The sequence below is a fragment of the Rhinoraja longicauda genome, chromosome 2 (genome assembly GCF_053455715.1).
Source record: "Rhinoraja longicauda isolate Sanriku21f chromosome 2, sRhiLon1.1, whole genome shotgun sequence".
Classification (NCBI taxonomy): Eukaryota; Metazoa; Chordata; class Chondrichthyes; order Rajiformes; family Arhynchobatidae; genus Rhinoraja; species Rhinoraja longicauda.
This window is the reverse complement of record NC_135954.1, coordinates 66,201,341-66,221,304: the sequence shown is the minus strand read 5'-3', so window position 1 is coordinate 66,221,304 and position 19,964 is coordinate 66,201,341. Positions and strand designations below refer to the sequence as shown.

At 43.2% G+C, this 19,964-nt stretch overlaps 1 protein-coding gene across 1 annotated transcript in view; it reads left to right on the top strand.

The window, feature by feature from the left end:
* The window catches only part of osbpl3b (oxysterol binding protein-like 3b), a 131,494-nt gene that overhangs the window by 28,747 nt on the left and 82,783 nt on the right, over positions 1-19,964 (top strand). The window contains exons 2-3 of the mRNA XM_078420333.1: positions 10,647-10,875; positions 18,070-18,186. Coding sequence (XP_078276459.1) covers positions 10,780-10,875; positions 18,070-18,186 — 213 coding nt within the window. The 5' untranslated portion in view covers positions 10,647-10,779. The remainder of the gene's footprint in view (positions 1-10,646; positions 10,876-18,069; positions 18,187-19,964) is intronic.

Genomic DNA, 19,964 nt, shown 5'->3' with positions numbered 1-19,964 from the left:
CCTCTTCCCTCATATTTATCCAGGGACCCCTGCAGCTTTTCCAGGTGAGGCAGAGATTCACATGCACCTCCTCTAACTTCATCTACTGCATTCAGTCGTTGCGATCTGTCCTCCTTTACATGGGCGAGTCCAAGCATAGTCTAGGCGACAGGTCTGCAATGACACTTGCGCTTGTCCATCAAGTTGCTCAGCACTATAACTCCCCTTTCCATACACACACTGATCATTCTGGCCTGCCTCTCCATTGCCAGAGTGAGGCCACTTACAAACTGGAGGAACAACAATGCCTTCTGCTTGAGTAACTTGTAGCCCAACAATATGAACATTAAATTCTCTGTTCCCTGCCCCCCGACCCCAGTGCCCAGTGCCTACCCATTTCTCTCACTGTCCAGCCCCCCTTTCCTTCTTGCCTCCCCTTGGCTTTACATTTCTCTCCTATCTGACACCTTTTTTTAAAAATCTCTAGCACTTGTCCACCCATCCACCAATCAAACCCTACACCCCACCTGTATGCATTTATCACTGGCCAATCTTTGACCCGTCCATATCACCTTTCTGCTCGATAATCAGTCTGAAAGCGGCTCCCAACCAGAAATGTTGCCTGTCCATACCCGTCTCATATGCTGCCTGATTTGCTGAGTCACTCTAGCACTGCGTTTTGGTCTGTTGATTCTGTTCCTGCTAGAATTAATTGATTGCAACATTAATATTTGGGAATTAATTGGAAGAGACAAAATGTCCTGTGTTTCTGCGGTTGAATGGTCGTATTCTTTGGGTCAGAGTTAAGTAGTTTAGTCAAACAATGTGCACCTTTACTGTCTGCCTCCTTAACCACCCCATCCCCCGCCACCCAATCTGCTGCCACTCCATTCATTCAGCACACTTGATTATCAAACACAATTCCACACAGATTTTGAATTGAGATTGTTTTGCCCACCAGCAGACAGTGGGAGTCTTCACACATGGAAGCAGATTTGCAACAGAGATAAAAGGGTGACCTTTCCTCTTCACTTCCTTCTGGAACAAGGCATATTCTCCAGAGTACATGACTTTAATATCTAATCATGGCATTTTTCCAGTACTGAGAGCTACATGTCGTTTACAAATATTGCAACTGATGAAGAACAAAATGCTTGTTTAATGTGCATAGTGTCAGGTAAGCATTGACCCGGCACTCTCTACACAGTCACAAGCAGTCATTATGTTCATACCATCTTTAAAAATAAATGGTGTGCAAAGCCTCCATAAAAGGGTTGATGAAAGTCAGATTCTTCACAGAATATTGTCAGCCATGCACTTGCTGGATCTTTCAGATTAAAGCATTTTCCATCTCAGACACAACATTCAGCAAAAATGTGTAATTACCACACCTGAACTTAATAGTGAGGGCAAATTATCGCAAAAATTATATTTGGTAACCCTGGTATCTGAGACAGCACTAACTTAAAGAAAGGAGACTTTGAAGGTATGAGACGGAAATTGGCTAGGATAGACTGGCAAATTACACTTCAAAGGTTGATTGTGCTTATGCAATGGCAAAGATGTAAAGACCACGTGGATGAACTCCAAAAATTGTTCATCCCTGATTGGTTAAAAAATAAAACAGGGAAGGCATCTCAACCGTGGTTAACGTGGGAAATCAAGGATAATGTTAAATCCAAGGAAAAGGCATATAAATTGGCCAGAGGAAGCAGCAAACCGGAGGACTAGGAGAACGTTAGAACTCAACCGAGGAAGATAAAGGGGTTATTTAAGAGGGGGGAGAAAGAGCGTGAAAGAAAGCTTGTGGGGAATATAAAAACTGACTTTAAAAACTTTTTTAGATATGTAGAAAGGGAAAGATTTGTGAAGACAAATGTAGGTCCTTTACAATCAGAGACAGGTGAATTTATAATGGGGAAACAAGGAAATGGCAGAACAGTTAAACAAGTACTTTGGTTCTGTCTTCACTAAGGAAGACAGAACCAATCTCCCAGAAATACTTGGGACCGAGGATCTAGTGTGAGGGAGGAACTGAAGGGAATCCACATTAGTCAGGAAATGGTGTTAGATAAACTGTTGGGACTGAAGGCAGATAAATCCCTAGCGCCTGATGGTCTGCATCCCAGAGTACTCAAGGAGGTGGCCCTAGAAATCGTGGATGCAATGGTGTAAGAAAATAACTGCAGATGCTGGTACAAATTGAAGGTATTTTTTCACAAAATACTGGAGTAACTCAGCAGGTCAGGCAGCATCTCAGGAGAGAAGGAATGGGTGACGTTTCGGGTCGAGACCCTTCAACTCTGGATCAGTTCCTGTGGACTGGAGGGTAGCCAATGTAATTCCACTTTTTAAGAAAGGAGGGAGAGAGAAAATGGGGAATTATACAGACCTCCCAACCCTTCTGAATTTGGCGGAAAGTTTCTGCTTTCTTATTTAATTTCCGCCATTCCAATTTCGTCTCACATTTTTCCGCAAAACACATGCCGCTCGCCTGGCCCCGCCGCATAGCGTGAGGCCCGTTGATGTTAAGAGGCGTTGGGGTGGTTGAATGGGGGTGCGGGCTGGAGTAAGGGGAGGGGCAGGGATGGGGGAGGGTGTGAGGGCCAGTGGGGAGGGGAGTGGGGCTGGAGTAGGGGGAGGGCAGGGATGGGGGAGAGGGGGTGGGGGGAGGGGAGTGGGGGTGGGGGGAGGAACTGTGGGGGCCCCCAGTTATTTACAATATATATTAACGATTTAGACGAAGGAATTAAATGTGACATCTCCAAGCTTGCGGATGACAATGCTGGGTGGCAGTGTGGGCTGTGATGAGGATGTGGTGAGGCTGCAGGGTGACTTGGATAGGTTGGGTGAGTGGGCGGATGCATGGCAGTTGCAGTATATTGTGGATAAGTGTGAGGTTATCCACTTTGGTGGCAAGATCAGAAAGACAGATTATTATCTGAATGGTGTCAGATTAGGAAAAGGGGAGGTACAACGAGACCTGGGTGTCCTTGTATATCAGTCACTGAAAGAAAGGATGAAGGTACAGCAGGCAGTGAAGAAAGCTAATGGCATGTTGGCCTTCATTGCGAGAGGGTTTGAGTTTAGGAGCAAGGAGGTCCTACTGCAGTTGTATAGAGCCGTGGTGAGACCACATCTGGAGTATTGTGTGCAATTTTGGTCTCCAAATTTGAGGAAGGACATTATTGCTATTGAGGGTGTGCCGCATCGGTTCACCAGGTTAATTCCCGAGATGGTGGCACGGTGGCGCAGCGGTAGAGTTGCTGCCTTACAGCGAATGCAGCGCCGGAGACTCAGGTTCGATCCTGACTACGGGTGCTGTACTGTAAGGAGTTTGTACGTTCTCCCCGTGACCGGCGTGGGTTTTCTCCGAGATCTTCGGTTTCCTCCCACACTCCAAAGACGTACAGGTATGTAGGTTAATTGACTGGGTAAATGTAAAAATTGTCCCTAGTGTGTGTAGGATAGTGTTAATGTGCGGGGATCACTGGGCGGTGCGGACTTGGTGGGCCGAAAAGGCCTGTTTCCGCGCTGTATATGAAATATGAAATAAAAAATAATATGGGGGGGATTGACATATGATGAAAGAATGGGTTTTGGTCTGCTAATTTAAGGAAGGACATTCTTGCTATTGAGGGAGTGCAGCGTAGGTTCACGATGTTAATTCCCGGGATGGCGGGACTGTCATCTGGGCAAGAGACTCTTGCATCTCGAGTGATGATGGGTTAGGAAATGTAGAAAATAGGAAGCGAGTGTTCAGCATCTGAGGGGGGTGGTCTGGAACTCCAGAACTAACTGTTGAGCCTTCCCGAGGTATCGTGAGCCGAACTCAATGAAACGCCAGTGAAGGGAGGTGCCCACTTGATAACCCCAATGATATGCTTGCATCTACATGATCAGTTTAAAAAAAAATTGTAGGTAGCTGTTTATTGCATATGGAGTTAGTTATTGTCCTTATCATAAATTGGTATAATCAGTTTTGATAGTACCTTGGCTTTATGCATGGTTTTCTTAGTTGAGTGCTTATCCTGGTATTATAGCACGTACTTTATGTTTTAATTGTAATTGAAACCTCAGGAGTACATTTTATACCTTGTTTTGTTGCCATAGGTATATATTTTTTATTTCTTTAATGGATTTCTACTGCGATTTTGGTTTTAGTTGCAGGGAATATTTTAGCCAAAAGTAACATCTCTTGATATTGATCTTGTACATCTTGATTTCAAAATCTATCTTCGGTTGCTGTATGTTTTTGCAGCACTTTGAGATTTTATTTCCACTACAAACTTTGTTAATGGAAACTGCTTGTGTAAATAATAGTGCTGTTGTCTGTCTCCATGGCAGTTTTCCAACCTCCAGCTGAACAGTCAGTATTTCAGAAAACCTCCCGATGCTCCAATTAACATTTTGTTTTCTACATTTATAGATGTGCACGTTCCCAGTTTAATTCTGCTTGTTATGAATTTCTATCTCTAACACCATTAAAGGCCAGGCCATCTTCAATAATTTTGCCTATTTACCCATCACTATAACTCAAAACATCATGGCCCAGGCATGTGAATTTTCTGTGTTTCCGCGGGTTTCCACGTTTTTAAAATCCATTTTCCGCGCTTTTTGCATGATTTCCTTGATTTTCACTCTGCCAAAATCGCATTTACCCACGGAGAAATCAGATCGGGAAAAAAAAGAAAAGAAGCGATGTTTCGACTTGTAATGAACACTAGGGTTCCACCAGAGGTTGCTAGGGGTATCACGAGAAATTCCCCTGCCCTGGAAGTCTCCCCGAAAATGTGGCACCCAGGCTGGGCAAGGCAGCCAATCTCAACCTCATCGAGACTTCCACGGCCGATTGGTGGGTTGAATTTGCAACCTGCGGCCGGGGCTCTGGAACTCCAGCCCAGCTAAGGGAATCAAGGGATATGGTCCGGGGTACTGATTTTGGATGATCAGCCATGATCATATTGAATGGTGGTGCTGGCTCAAAGGGCCTACTCCTGCACCTATTTTCTATGTTTCTATGAATGTAGTCTAACTGAGAGAGTACCATATCTAACTCTAGTAGATAGTTCCTTCAATTGTAGTACATTTCGTATCATGTTTGACTGCTGGACATTACGGCAATAAGTTTAATGTTTAGTTGTAAGATGTTTTGTTCACATATATATTGAAGTGCAAAGAGAAACTACATTTGAAACAACTCTATTTGTAGACAAAGCACCCTGCTGAATAACTCAAATGCTCTACTGACCGTTACGGTTGTCCAACACAGGTGAGGTGTACAACAATTGCAAGGCTAAGCAGGGGATAAGTTCCAAGGATTGCAATGATTTGAGATTTGGGTCAATGTCTGTCTGCACTAAGTTCAAATGCCCAGTGATTGTTGGTGAGGATAGAGGCAAAGGGCAGAAACAAATTCCATCTTTTGCTCAAGGTCAGACATTTCTGCTGAACCCTGGGCACCGTGACAGACACTCATCATGCTCTTTTTGTAATGGCAGGAAAAGATAAGAATCAGATTTCCATTAAAAAAAAAATAATAATAATGTGCAAGAAAGATTAAGGTCAGGCCCTTAAACAGCTTAAGCAGCTTTTAGGATGACAATCTGCCATAGACACCAACTGCAAGGAATGTTGGGCATGCTGGCCAACATTTTTGATTACAAAAACTGCACTGCAGTCAGTTAAGTCTCATCAGCCCACCTTGCCCATGCCAACTATCAAGTATCTATCTCTACTAATCCCATTTACCAGCACAATCTGTAGCCTCCCATGCCATCGTGGTTCTTGGCCTGGATGAGTGCAGCTTCAACAACACTCAAAGCTCTATCACACAAGACACAGCAGCCCACTTGATAGACACCCCATCCACAATCATTCACCCACTTCATCAATGCAAAATAGCAGCAGTTTAATGTAAGAAAATAACTGCAGATGCTGGTACAAATCGAAGGTATTTATTCACAGAATGCTGGAGTAACTCAGCAGGTCAGGCAGCATCTCAGGAGAGAAGAAATGGGTGACTTTTCGGGTCGAGACCCTTCTTCAGACTGCAGCAGTTTTGTACCTCGTGCAGATGCCAAGACACCTGGCAACACGTACCAATTCCACTTCTACCAGATAGAAGAAGAATGGCAGCAAAACTATTGTAACATCACCACATAGAAGTTGAACTCCTGCCACCCTGACGCCTTCACTGTCTTAGGGTCAAAATTTTGAAGCAATGTCTACCTCAAGACAATTTTGCATCTAGCTTGCCAACTTGCATTGGATACCACAGGTTCTAATATTTTTGACATGAAGACATTTGAGCAGCATAAATTCAGTATTTATGGAGCTGTTTGAATTATGCACTTCTGGGTGCAACTTTTAAAATTAAACATGTATAATATTTTCAAAATTAAATTTTGTAAGTATTTTGAAAAACTGCTTGAAATACTCTTCTCGATAAAACCATTTGTATCGCCAAATAGATACGCAGTATTTCTCTGCCCCCAAAGCTCTCTTTCATTATTTAACCTTTTAATTGTATTCATTTTCTTTTGGCAGTAAATAATTGGAAATGCTGGTGTCACCATTCCTTATCTCCATATTTGCTATGGTTCAGGCTGTAAAACACAATGTCACATGAAAACATTCCAGAACCCCTTGTCCATCTCCATACAATTTCACTCTGTGCGTAAAATTACTGTGACAAGCTGCAGAGGCAGCAGTTTTATGCCACAAGTGGAGCTGCTGCGTTGCATTATCAGAAACGGGTTCAACCTTCATCTCAGGTGCTGTCTATGTGGAACGGTGCTTGCTCCGGGTGCTCTAGTTTCTTCCCACATCCCAAAGACGTGGGCTAGTAGATTAAAATGCTTTCGTAAATTGCCCTAGGTGTGTGTGTGTGTGTGTGTGTGAGGGCAACAGTTAATTAACATGTGGAAAAAAAATGAAATGGGATTAGTGTAAACTAGACAACCCGTGGACCCACTGGGTCCAAACCTTTCTTGCATTGGTCTAGCACCCTCCCCTCCCCCACTCCAAAAGCGCACAGCAGGATCCGGGTCTGGCAACCCTCCCCCAACTGCGCAGGCACGGCTGCTAGGTACGGCAAGTGGGAGCGATTTATTAATGTTTATAAAGTGAATAACTTTTAAAATATAACAAAACTTCATACTGCACACCACAGGCGAATGATGATTAAGGTGCCCCTAAAATTGTTGTGCTATCGTGTACTGTTTTGGCTGTATTTCGGAAACAACCAGCGGAGCTGGGACTACTCGAGGCGAGCGGCGGCGGCTGGGCCCGGCGGAGCTGGGACTACTCGAGGCCAGCAGTGCGGCGGCGGGAGGCATGCACAAGATGGCGGAGCGTGAGGAGGAGGAGAGTGGCCGATTTAAATAAAACTTGTTAAAAAAAGTCGCCGTGAGAGTGGTGATTAAGGTGGCGCAAAAATTGTGACGCTATGGTTTACCGTTTTGGCAAAATCACAGAAAAACATATATTTACATACGGATATATATATATATATATATATATCGGCTCACCTGCAGTCCGTTTGTCTTTTGTGTATTTTGTTGTTTTTTGTCTTGATTGTAGTGTGTAGATGTGATGTGTTTTTTGTGGTTGTGTACTATGTGTGGGGGGGGGGAAAACTGTAAAATTGTCTCTTCCGAACGGAGACCCGACCTTTTTTCTGGGTTGTGTCTCCGTTCGGGCTGAGGCCTACCATCGGCCAAACACTTGGAGCTGGCGGCCTCCACCTGGGACCACCTGGGCTCTGGTTCGCAGAGCCCATGGACCAGACTTACCATCTGCGGAGCTGGCTGCCTTCGGAGGCTGTGGTAGCGCTGTGGGAGCGGCTGCGACTCGTCTTCGGAGGCTTCGGCCGCGGGCTGCGTGGATATCGGTAGCTCGCAGCTCCCTGGGTGGGGGCCGACATCGCAGCGCGTCTTCGCCCGCCCCGGATCGCGGGGCTTGGGTCAGCCAACTGCGGACCTTTCACTGTCCGGCGCAGCCTGGAACGTGGCTACTTCAACAGCCTGACCGCGGGAGAAGACGGCAGGGGAAGAGAAAAGACATTCTGGCCTTCCATCACAGCGAGGAGGTGACTGGAGGAGACTCATTGTGATGGATGTTTCTTTTTTTTGTTTTGTGTTGGTTTGTGATTGTGTGTGAAATTGCTTATTTTTATTGGTCTTATTGCTGGATTGTGGGTGACCTTTCATTTCACTGCACATCTTGTATGTGTATGTGACAAATAGACTTGACTTGAGATGTTCAAGGCCTGCTTCTGTGCAGTATCTCTGATTACAAATTATTCACCCTCAAAAAACTCTTTAATTTGGTGTTGATATGCAATAAAATGATTTGGTAAAGGTGAACTGAAATATTATTCTGCACTGCAAATATCATTATTTGAAAATATTCTGACCAGTGTCTGTAGTACGCTGTTTCAAGTGAGGACACTGACAATTACAGCTACCATAATATGACACATAATAACATATTTGGAGTGTTCCAACGCGTAACCTTTCTTTAGGTTTTTTGCAGGATTTTGTATCTTAATATTTTTCCCAGACTGTAGATTTAAAAAATGCATCAATCATTCCCTCAAATAAAACAAATCACTCATTCACTTAATATCAGGGTAGGTTTGTGCGTGCTATTCAAGAGAGTTTAAGATAGATTGTCCTGGATATTTTGCTTTAATTTTCCTTATGAGCATGGAACACTGCCTAAAGTGCAGGCTAACTTTAAACTTAAGCTTTTATCATTGGTAAATTATGCAATAGAGTTAAAGTTAGGTTAACCTGAACGTATCATATTACAAAGTGAAAAGGCTAAAACTGGAGTTATTGAACTGAGGAATGGCAGATTCCAATTAAATACAATCTGTGATGTTTTGGTAAAACTAATCGGGACAAGAATTGCATTGTAGCAGGATGTACTGGGAAACATTTGTAGAACAGGGACTGAGGGGAACAAGGTGTTACTTGCTCCGCATTTGGAGTACTGCATGCATCTCCATTTGCCCTGCTACAGGTTGAATGTCATTAAACTGGAAAGAGAACTAGATTTTATGTTGCCAGCTTTGGCCATATCAAGTTGTACTTTGAGTTGTAAGGAGAGGCTTGATAGCCTAAGGTTTTTTCCCCCCTGGACCACAGGAGGCTGAGGAATGACCTTGTAGAAGTATATAAAAATTAAGAGAAGCAAAGATAAGGTGAATTGCAGTCTTTTCACCAGGGAGACGAGGTCCTGCATTTAAGATGAGAGGGAAAATATTTAAAAGGGACATGAGAGTGGTAACGTTTTCACACGGGGTGATGAGCTGCTGGCACACACTGCCAGAGGAAATGGGTACAATTATGACATGGACATAGTACATGAATAGGAAAGCTTTGGAGGGATGTGGTCCAGGCACAGGAAGTAGGACTAGTTCAGTTTGGACAATTGCTTGGTGTGGACAATTGGGCCAGATGGCCTGTTTTCATGCTGTATATCTCTATGACTCTGACTCTCGGCAGGGAGACGGGCAGCATCTATGGAGGGAGATGTTTCAGACAGTACATCTTGAATACTGTGCATTGAGTTCAGTTTGCAGATATCAAAAGTATTTTAGTTGCTGGAAAAATCAATATATTTTGACTTGCAAGTTTTCAAATATCAGGTGCAGGAGAGGGTAAGGTGCTGGTCAGGCCGCATTTGGAGTACTGTGAGCAAATATGGGCTCCATATCTGAGGAAGAATGTGCTGGCTCCAGAGAGGATCCAGAGGAGGTTTACGAGAATGATTCCAGGAATGAGTGGGTTAGCTTATGATGAGCGTTTGACAGCACTGGCCTCATCTCACTGGAGATTAGAAGGGTGAGGGGAGACCGCATTGAAACTTATAGAATAATGAAAGGCATAGATAGAGTGGATGTGGAAAGGATGTTTCCACTGGTGGGAGAGTCTAGGACCAGAGGTCATAGCCTCCAAATTAAAGGGCGCTTTTTAGAAATGAGGTGAGGAAGAACTCCTTTTGTCAGAGGGTAGTTAATCTGGGGAACTCATTGCCACAGAGGGCTGTAGAGGTCGTCAGTGGGTATTTTAAGGCAGAGATAGACAAATTCTTGATTAGAACAGGTATCAAGGGTTATGGGGAGAACACAGGAAAATGGGATTAGGAGGCAGAGATCAGCCATGATTAAATGGCGGAGTTGAGTCGATGGGCTGAATGGCCTAATTCTACTCCTATAACTTGTGAATTAAGATGCTTCATCTTTTGGTCTCTATAAAGTCTTTTAAATTGAAATAAAATGCAACTGCGAAAACCTGTTTCTGTTGATGAGTGAGATTTTTAACAATTATTTTGAAAGAGTCTGCAAGGTTTGGTGCACTTCTGGTCACTGAAACGTATTTCAGAAAATAACATTGCACAGGTTGCATTGCCTTCCAGTGCTTAACATGACATTGTGGAGAATCCTGGCTGTGGTAAATGGAGATCTGGAGGCCAAACTGTGTGCACTGTCCATTTAACCTGATCAAATGTACTCCAGAGCACTTGGCAGTCTGGTCGTACCGGATTGTAAATAGTTTGGGAATGATGGATGTTGACAGATATATAATGATGCGATGAACCGTCTTGAGAAGTAACTTTTCAATTCTTGAAATTTAAAATGTGCATTTACTTTCCAGGATGAAATGAACAGTAATGAACCACAGACTCGGGACTTGGCTACATTAACCACTGGGTGATCCTTGCTGTTGACTTTAAAGCAAAGCGACATAAGGTTGTGTTTCTTGAGTGGTTCCAGTGAACATCCATAATATGAAGAACAGCAATGAACAAATGTCTACAGTCTCACAGAAACTATTAACTCCAACCCGTAGTTCCAGCAGCTCTTTTAAGCAAGATGTTCGGCAGGTACTGTATATTCCCTTGTTGCTCTTGGATTGCATAAATTGGCATTGAGCCACAGCTACAATTTAGTGCCATACCTGTACCACACGCACATACAATTGCCCTTAAAGTTAACTGTAGATGTGTTGTTTTAGAACATAGAATAGCACGGCACGGAAACAGGCCCTTTGACCCATGATGCCAAATTAAAGTAATCCCTTCTGCCTGCTTGTAACCCATATTTCTCCATTCCTTGCATATGTGTGTGCCTCTATAAAAGCCTCTTTCTGTTTCCATGCCACCGTGACAGATGATCAGTCAACCTACCACTCTTTGCGTAAAACAAACTTGCCCCAAATATCTCCTTTACATTTCCCCCCTCTGACCTTAAAGTAATGCTCTCTTGCATTTGGTATTTCCATGCTGGGGGAAAGGTTATGACTATCTATTATGTCTATGCTCCTCATAATTCTATATACCTCTTTCAAGTCTTCCCTCAGCCTCGGATGCTCAAGTGAAAACAATCTGTCCAATCTCTCCTTATAGATAATGCCCTCTAATCCAGGCAGCATCCTAGTAAACTTCACCCTTTCCAAAGCTTCCATATCCTTCCTGTAATGAGCAACCAGAACTGTGCACAATACTCCAAATGTGGCATAACAAAAAAATTTATAAAGGTGCAACATGACTTCCTGACTTCCATACCCAATGGCTTAACCGATGAAGGTAAACATCACATATGCTTTCTTTGCTGCTCTGTCTACTGGTGTTGTCATTTTCAGGCAGCTATGGACTTAAACCAAGATCCCTTTGCACATCAAAGCTGTGAAGCATTTTGTTATTAACTCTATATTTTCCCCTTGGATTTGACTTCCCAAAGTGCAACACCTCGTACTTGCTCGGATTAAACTACAACTACCATTTCTCTGCCCATATATATAATTGATCTATATCTCAGGTTATCTTTTCACTGTTTGCAACTCCACCAATGTTGATGTAGTCTGATGATTACGATCAAGTAATCATGGATTCTGTACATCTTATACTGGACCTGTATAGGGATGAGGGACTTTATTAAATGCCTTACTAAAATCCACATAGACAACATCCACTGCCCTACAATCGTCTTTGTCACCAAAAAAATATGAATCGTGACATAACCTGCCCCAGATAAAGCCAATGAGGACTACCCCCAATTGGCCCATCCTCTTCCAAGTAAGAGAAATTCCTATCCCAAAGAGTCCTCTGCAATTTTGTCCCTGACACTGATCTGAGGCACACATGCCTATAATTCTCTACATTATCGTTTCCTACTTCATTTCTTAAAATATGGAACAGTATTAGCCTTTTCCTGTCTGTTGGGATATCGTCTGTGGCTATGGAGGATACAAAGATCTTTGGCAAGGCCTCTGGAATGATTTCTCTAGGCACTCTTAATAACCAGAGATGTATCCCATCAGGCCCAGGTTGCACTGATCAGGAGTAGCTCTCCTAATTTCGTTGTATCTTTAAGTACAATGACAATAAAGGCTTAAATAAATAAATAAATGCTCCAGTTTGATCTCAAACTGCCCGAGCATATTGGCATACCCCACATTGATCTCGCTATTCTTCTCTTTAGTGAAAACTGATGCAAAGTACTTCTTTAGTACCATGCTTGCATCCTCTGATTCCATGCATAAATTCCCCCTGTCTTTGAATGGTCCTACCTTCTCCCTAGTTACCCTCTTATTTTTAATGTACATATAAAAAGCTTTGTAATTTTCTTTAATCTGACTAGCCTATGAAATTTCTTAGTCCCTTCTGGCCTTTCTAATTCCCTGATGAGTTTTTCCTGCTTTATTCTTTCAAAGGCCTTGTCTGATTTCATCTTCCTAAACCTTGCAATCACTTCCTTTTTTCTTTTTGACCAACTTTACAGCCTCTTTCCTCCTCCACAGTTCCCTTACCTTGCTAGCCTCCTTACTGACACACGCAGTTCCAGAACACCTGAACTCTGATCAGTTGGTATTTAAACAATTCCCACATATCAGATGCGGACTTGCCTAATAACAGCCGCTCCTAATTAACAGCCTATATTTCCTGCTGAATAATGTTGCAATTTGCCCTCCCTCAATTTAGTATCTCCCGCAAGGTCCAGACTTCCCTGTCCATAACTATCTTAAAACATATGGAGTTGTGATCACTATTACAAAATGTTTTCCCACTGAAAAGCCAGTCACTTAGTCAGGCTTGTTTCCTTTCCAGTACGGTCCCTCCTCAAATTGGACTATCCACATACTGTTTTAAGATACCACCTTGGATACACTTTTTAAAAAATCTGTCCCTTCTAATCCCATCAGAGTCATCACACCTTTCCTATTTTCGTGCTCCACCCATTTCGCCTGGTAGATAACCACTCCAGTATGTCCTTTCCAATTGCAGCTGATATTCTCTCCAATAAATAATGCCTCTTGTACCGCACTCTTCATCGTGTCTGAAACACCAAAACCCTGGAACATTGAGCTCCTTAATGGCGACAACATCATAATTCCATGGACTAATTAATTTGGGTTTAAAGTCACCTGCAGTAATCTGCAGACTTAATAATGCAACATGGGGAAACCTGCAAATTGCATGGTAGATTGTATGAACTGTATTAATGATCTCTGTTCAGTCTGTTTATTGAAAGACTGTGGTATATAAGGTCATAAGTGATAGGAGCAGAATTAGGTCATTCGGCCCATCGTCTACTCCACCATTTAATCATGGCTGATCTATCTCTCCCACCTAACCCCATTCTCCTACCTTTTTGCCATAGCTCCTGACACCCACACTAATCAAGAATCTATCTCTGCCTTAAAAATATCCATTGACGGCCTCCACAGCCTTCTGTGGCAAAGAATTCAACAGATTCACCACCCTCTGACTAAAGAAAATCCACCTCATCCCCTTCCTTAAGGAATGTCCTTTAATTCAGAGGCTATGACTAGTCCTAGACTCTCCCACTAGTGGAAACATCCTCTCCCACTAGTGGAAACATCCTCTCCACATCCACTCTCTCCAAGCCTTTCACTATTCGGTAAGTTTCAATGGCATCCCCCCCCCTCATCCTTCTAAACTCTAGCGAGTACAGACCCTGTGCCATCATATGTTAACCCACTCATTCCTGGGATCATTCTTGTAAACTCCTCTGGACCCACACCAGAGCCAGCATATCCTCCCTCGGATATGGTGCCCGAAATTACGATACAATACGATACAATACGATAGACCTTTATTTATCCCAGGAGGGAAATTGCTCTGCCAACAGTCATAAAAAAACACAAAACATGAAATTAAAGTGACGAGTGGAAAGGGTTGGGGGATGTGGAAAGATTGAGGAGGTGGGGGTGGGGGTCAGTCTCCAGTCTACCCCACGACAGAAGTGGGAGGAGTTGATAGCCACAGAGAAGAAGGATCTCCTGTGGCATTCTGTCCTGCATCTTGATGGAACCAGTCTGTTGCTGAAGGTACTCCTCAGGTTGACCAGTGTGTCATGGAGGGGGTGAGCTGTATTGTCCATGATGCTCTGCAGTATGCGGAGCATCTTCCCCTCTACGGCCATCTCCCATGAATCCAACTCCGCCCCCAGGACGGAGCCTGCCTTCCTGATGAGTTTGTTGATCCTATTGGTGTCCACAGCCGTCGCCCTGCTGCCCCAGCACATGGCAGCGAAGAAGATGGCACTGGCTACCACCAATTGGTAGAACATCTGCAGCATCTTACTGCAGACGTTGAAGGAGCGAAGCCTTCTCAAAATGTACAGCCGGCTCTGTTCCTTCTTGTACAGGGCCTCAGCGTTCCTGGACCAGTCCAGTTTACTGTCCAAGGTACACTCCAAGGTATTTGTTCTCCCTGGTAAACTGTACATCCACACCATTGATGGAGATGGTGTTGTCTCTGTGGTGTTTGTCTCCTCCTAAGAGGAGTGGAGATGGTGTTTGTCTCCTCCTAAAATCCACCACCAACTCCTTGGTCTTGTCGGTGTTGAGCTGCAGGTTATTCAGTCCACACCACACAACAAAATCATTGATTACACCTCTGTATTCAGCTTGTCTCCCCTCACTGATGCATCCCACAATTGCAGAGTCATCTGAAAACATCTGCAGGTGGCAGGAGGCGGAGTTATATCTGATGTCCGTAGTGTAGATGGTAAACTGGAAGGCAGAGAGAGAGAGAGAGGACTGTCCCCATGTGGGCCCTATGTGTTGCTCACCACCATGTCCGAGACACAGTTCTGTAGCCTGACATATTGTGGTCGTCCAGTCAGGTAGTTGTTCATCCAGGACACCAATGGAGCATCCACTCGCATCTTCTTCAGTTTGCTCCCTAGAAGTGTTAAAAGCACTGCAGAAGTCACAAAACATGACTCTCACAGTGCTTCCCGGCTTATCCAGGTGAGCATAGGAACATTGGAGCAGGTGGATGATGGCGTCCTTAACCCCCATCTTGGTTTGGTAAGTGAATTGCAGGGGGTCCAGGTAGAATTTAGCCAGGGGAGTGAGCACCAGCCCCTCCAGGGACTTCATGATGTGTGAAGTCAGTGCCACCGGTCTGTAGTCATTGGGGGAGCTGGGACGCATCTTCTTTGGTACAGGAACCACAATACTCACAGTCAGGCCTGACCAGCACCTTTTCGAGCCTCAGCATTACATCCCTGTTTTTGTATTCTAGCCCTCTTGAAATAAATGCTAGCATTGCGTTTGCCTTCCTTGCTACCGATTCGACTTGCAAATTAACTTTTTGGGAATCCTGCACCAGCACGCCCAAGTCCCTTTGCACCTCCGATTTCTGGATTTTCTGCCCATTTAGAAAATTATTTGTAGCATTGCCTACTTAAAGCAATTACTTTCAAATTTTGGATTTTGCTATTTATGGAACCTCTTTATAAAAACCCTACATGTGTGATTGTGGAAAGTTATTTTAATGAAACATCTGATTAATTTTGTGCAAAAGAACACCAAATCATGTTGCTGAAGAATCGTTAGTATATAATTTTCAGGTTTATTTTTGGAACCTTTCAAAGTGCCTTTTCAAACCTACATACCTTTTGAGCTTGCTAATCTTTGCTCTGTGCCAAAACCCTTTCTATGCTGCTGTGGGCCAACGGTTTTATGCTAAATTCCCCTTTGTTGTCATCCTCCACATGCTCTTGTGGAAGTACTCATTGTAAAGAGATATTAGAAGGCATTACTGTCATCTTGACCCATCTTATAAGCATATTGTGTGGTCACTGATACCCTGAAGTTGAGCAAGAGTAGTCTACTCATGGTCCACATACCACACTGGGGAGATTTGGTAAGATGTGTAGTGTAATTGGCTGAGTGATAAACTGTGGGGGGCACAGACAGAAATAATCTGAGAAAAGTAGGACTACATTTTTAAAAAATCTTAATGTTTAATCAATTAAAACATTATGTTTGAAAAATCTGAACTCTTACTTTTGGTTCTGCAACTTTTCCAATTGACCTTTCTAAATTTTACAGATATTTATTCAGTAGAGTAGCTTGTTTCAAGTAGAATAATTGTTGAAAGACTTAATAATTAGTGTTGTTGTGCAGCCAGCTACTTTATCTGACTGAATGTTATCCAGGTCCTGTGGCAGCTAAGGGTTGTATGGTGTTGAGAGAACAAATGCACTTTGCATCCATTACCTTGGCTTTATGCCTGCCATGATTGGCGTGAAAGTAGCAACCTCAACCATTTGAGGGGATCAATCATCATTAAACATGAGTTTATATTGTTATTTTATTTTACTTTATTTAAAATTAAATCAATTTAAACTTGGGGATGCTGAGCTCAAAGTCGAGGCTTGCTTGCCAGTCACGACTGAGGCCTGGCTGCCTGCAAAAATTCCGCTGAATAGCCTTAGAATTCAGACCTAATTTTGAAGTGTAGAAAGTATGGATCAATTGTCACCCAAAGTGAGTGCCAAGAAGGTAGTGATGACTTGCTAGCTCATTTTGTTTTAAAGTTGTTATTTCCATGATGAAGTGGAAGGAAATTTGAATTTAAATCATCAGTACATACTCTGTGCCATTGATTCAGGTTTCTGCAATATGAATGTAGCAGCACAACCATCCCGCCACCATACACCAGTTTCCAGTTCTGAAATTCTTCTTAAATATTTTTTGTGAAGTGACTGTGTAGCTTTAGTACTGTTGCATTTCCCCTGCACTTCCATGTGCCTGTTGAAAGGCCTCTTAAATGCCACAATTGTATCTGTCTCCACCACTACCCCTGGTAGTACGTTCCAGGCCCCCACCACTCTGTGTTACTTTTAAAAAAACTTGCCCCACACATCTCCATCTCCATTAAACTTGCTCCCCCTGTCTTATAGCTATGCCATCTAGTGTTGGATATTTCCACCCTAGGGGAAAAGATTCTATCTACCCTACCTATGTATCTCATAATTTCATATACTTCTATCAAGTCTCCTCTCAACCTCTGATGTTCCTGTGAAAATATTCCAAGTCTATCAAACCTCTCTTTGTAGCTGAAACCCTCTAATCCAGGCAGCATTCTTGTGAACCTCCTCTGCATCCTCTCCAAAGCCTCCTGTAATGGGATGGCCAGAATTGCATGCCATGCTCTAAATTCGGCCTCATCAAAGTCCTATAAAAATTTTAGGTTTTAATACTGATAAATCATTTGTATCATTGAACGATGATGAAAAGTTGCTAAAATCTGTATTTTAATTGCCTATGATATTTGGGGGGGGGGGAAATGGTGCATAATAAGAAGTCAAAAGGGTGGCACGATGGTGCAGCGATAGAGTTACTACCTTACTACCACAGCGCTTGCAGTGCCAGAGACTCAGGTTCGATCCCGACTACGGGTGCTGTCTGTACGGAGTTTGTACGTTTTCCCCGTGACCGTGTGGGTTTTCTCCAAGATCTTAAGTTTCCTCCCACATTCCAAAGACGTACATTTTTGTAGGTTAATTGGCTTGGGTTTGTATACTTGACATAAGTGTAAATTGTCCCTCGTGTGCGTAGGCTTGTGCTAATGTGTGGGGATCGCTGGTCGGTGCGGACTCAGTGGGCCGAAGGGTCAGTTTCCACGCTGGATCTCTAAACTAAACTGAACTGCGTAAATTGAATAAATGGAAAAAAATAGAGTAGAACTTTGCAGCACACTGTGAATTGTTCATTTTAGAAATGTTTTGAACTCTTTGCGTTTTTTTTTGTTGAGCAGGATAGCTGGGAGATTGTGGAAGGACTTCGAGACAGTACAAGTGCGATCCTGGAGCCAGAGAAGCAGGAAGGATACATGCTGAAGAAAAGAAAGTGGCCTATGAAAGGGTGGCATAAGGTATGCTTCCTGTATAAATTGGAGAGCAATGCTGGAATGCAATGAATCACCATTGTAATATTATAGAAGTGTCTCAAAATAGTAAAATGATTAATACAATTCTTTTTCATTGGACATTTTAAAACTGCTGATGCATCAATGCTAATTTTTGTAAATTAATTCTGACATAATTAGAAGCGAGAGAATGCAAGGGTTGAATAAGAGACATTTTTGGTTCATGCCTCCTTTTATTAAACCAGTATGGAAACAGGCCCCTTGGCCCACTGTGTATGTGCCGATCATGAAGCACCCTCTACAATAATCCCATTTTTGTGTATCTGTGTGCGTCCCTCATGGATTTTCCTGCCACTCACTTACACAAGGAGCTATTTAAAGTAGCCAATTCACCTTCCAACAGTGCATCTTTTTAGATTCTGATGAAACCCATGCTGGTACAGAAAGAATGTGCATGTTCCACCCAGATGCCATCCCAGCTCAGGATCCAGCTTCGGTCTCTGGAGTTTTGAGACCACAACACTAAATACTGTGTCACTGTGCCAGAAGGGCCACATTAGAAAATTCAAATTCAGGCATTCCCTATGTTATGGCCAAGCGAGCTATGCAAATTTGTTTTTTACAGAATTCGTATAATCACTATCCAAAAATTTGAGATGTGTAATTAAATGTCTCGTAGAATGTGTGTGTGGAGGTGGAGGGGAAGTAAATAAGTCAACGCTTTTCAATTTGCATTTCCTGATGCAAGCACAGATGCTGCAGCTTTACGTTATGAAATATGGCCCTTTTTCTAATAATGTAAGGCTCTCTCAGTAACCTGTAAAGCATGTTTCTCACACAACAAAGCTACAATACAAACTTTATATCGAACAACTGCAGTTTCTTTCATTTTTTTCATGTAACTGAAGTATTTTAATCTTAGTTCGAATCATAACTGAAAATGCTGGAAAAATGCAGCAGGTCAGAGCCATGAAAGGATCTATTGATGCTACTTGGCTTGCTGATATTTTGCTTTTTTTTGGTTCGGCTTTAGACAATAGACAATAGACAATAGGTGCAGGAGTAGGCCATTCAGACCTTCGAGCCAGCACCGCCATTCAATGCGATCATGGCTGATCACTCTCAATCAGTACCCCGTTCCTGCCTTCTCCCCATACCCCCTCACTCCGCTATCCTTAAGAGCTCTATCCAGCTCTCTCTTGAAAGCATCCAACGAACTGGCCTCCACTGCCTTCTGAGGCAGAGAATTCCACACCTTCACCACTCTCTGACTGAAAAAGTTCTTCCTCATCTCCGTTCTAAATGGCCTACCCCTTATTCTTAAACTGTGGCCCCTTGTTCTGGACTCCCCCAACATTGGGAACATGTTTCCTGCCTCTAATGTGTCCAATCCCCTAATTATCTTATATGTTTCAATAAGATCCCCCCTCATCCTTCTAAATTCCAGTGTATACAAGCCCAATCGCTCCAGCCTTTCAACATACGACAGTCCCGCCATTCCGGGAATTAACCTAGTGAACCTACGCTGCACGCCCTCCATAGCAAGAATATCCTTCCTCAAATTTGGAGACCAAAACTGCACACAGTACTCCAGGTGCGGTCTCACCAGGGCCCGGTACAACTGTAGAAGGACCTCTTTGCTCCTATACTCAACTCCTCTTGTTACGAAGGCCAACATTCCATTGGCTTTCTTCACTGCCTGCTGTACCTGCATGCTTCCTTTCATTGACTGATGCACTAGGACACCCAGATCTCGTTGAACTCCCTCTCCTCCTAACTTGACA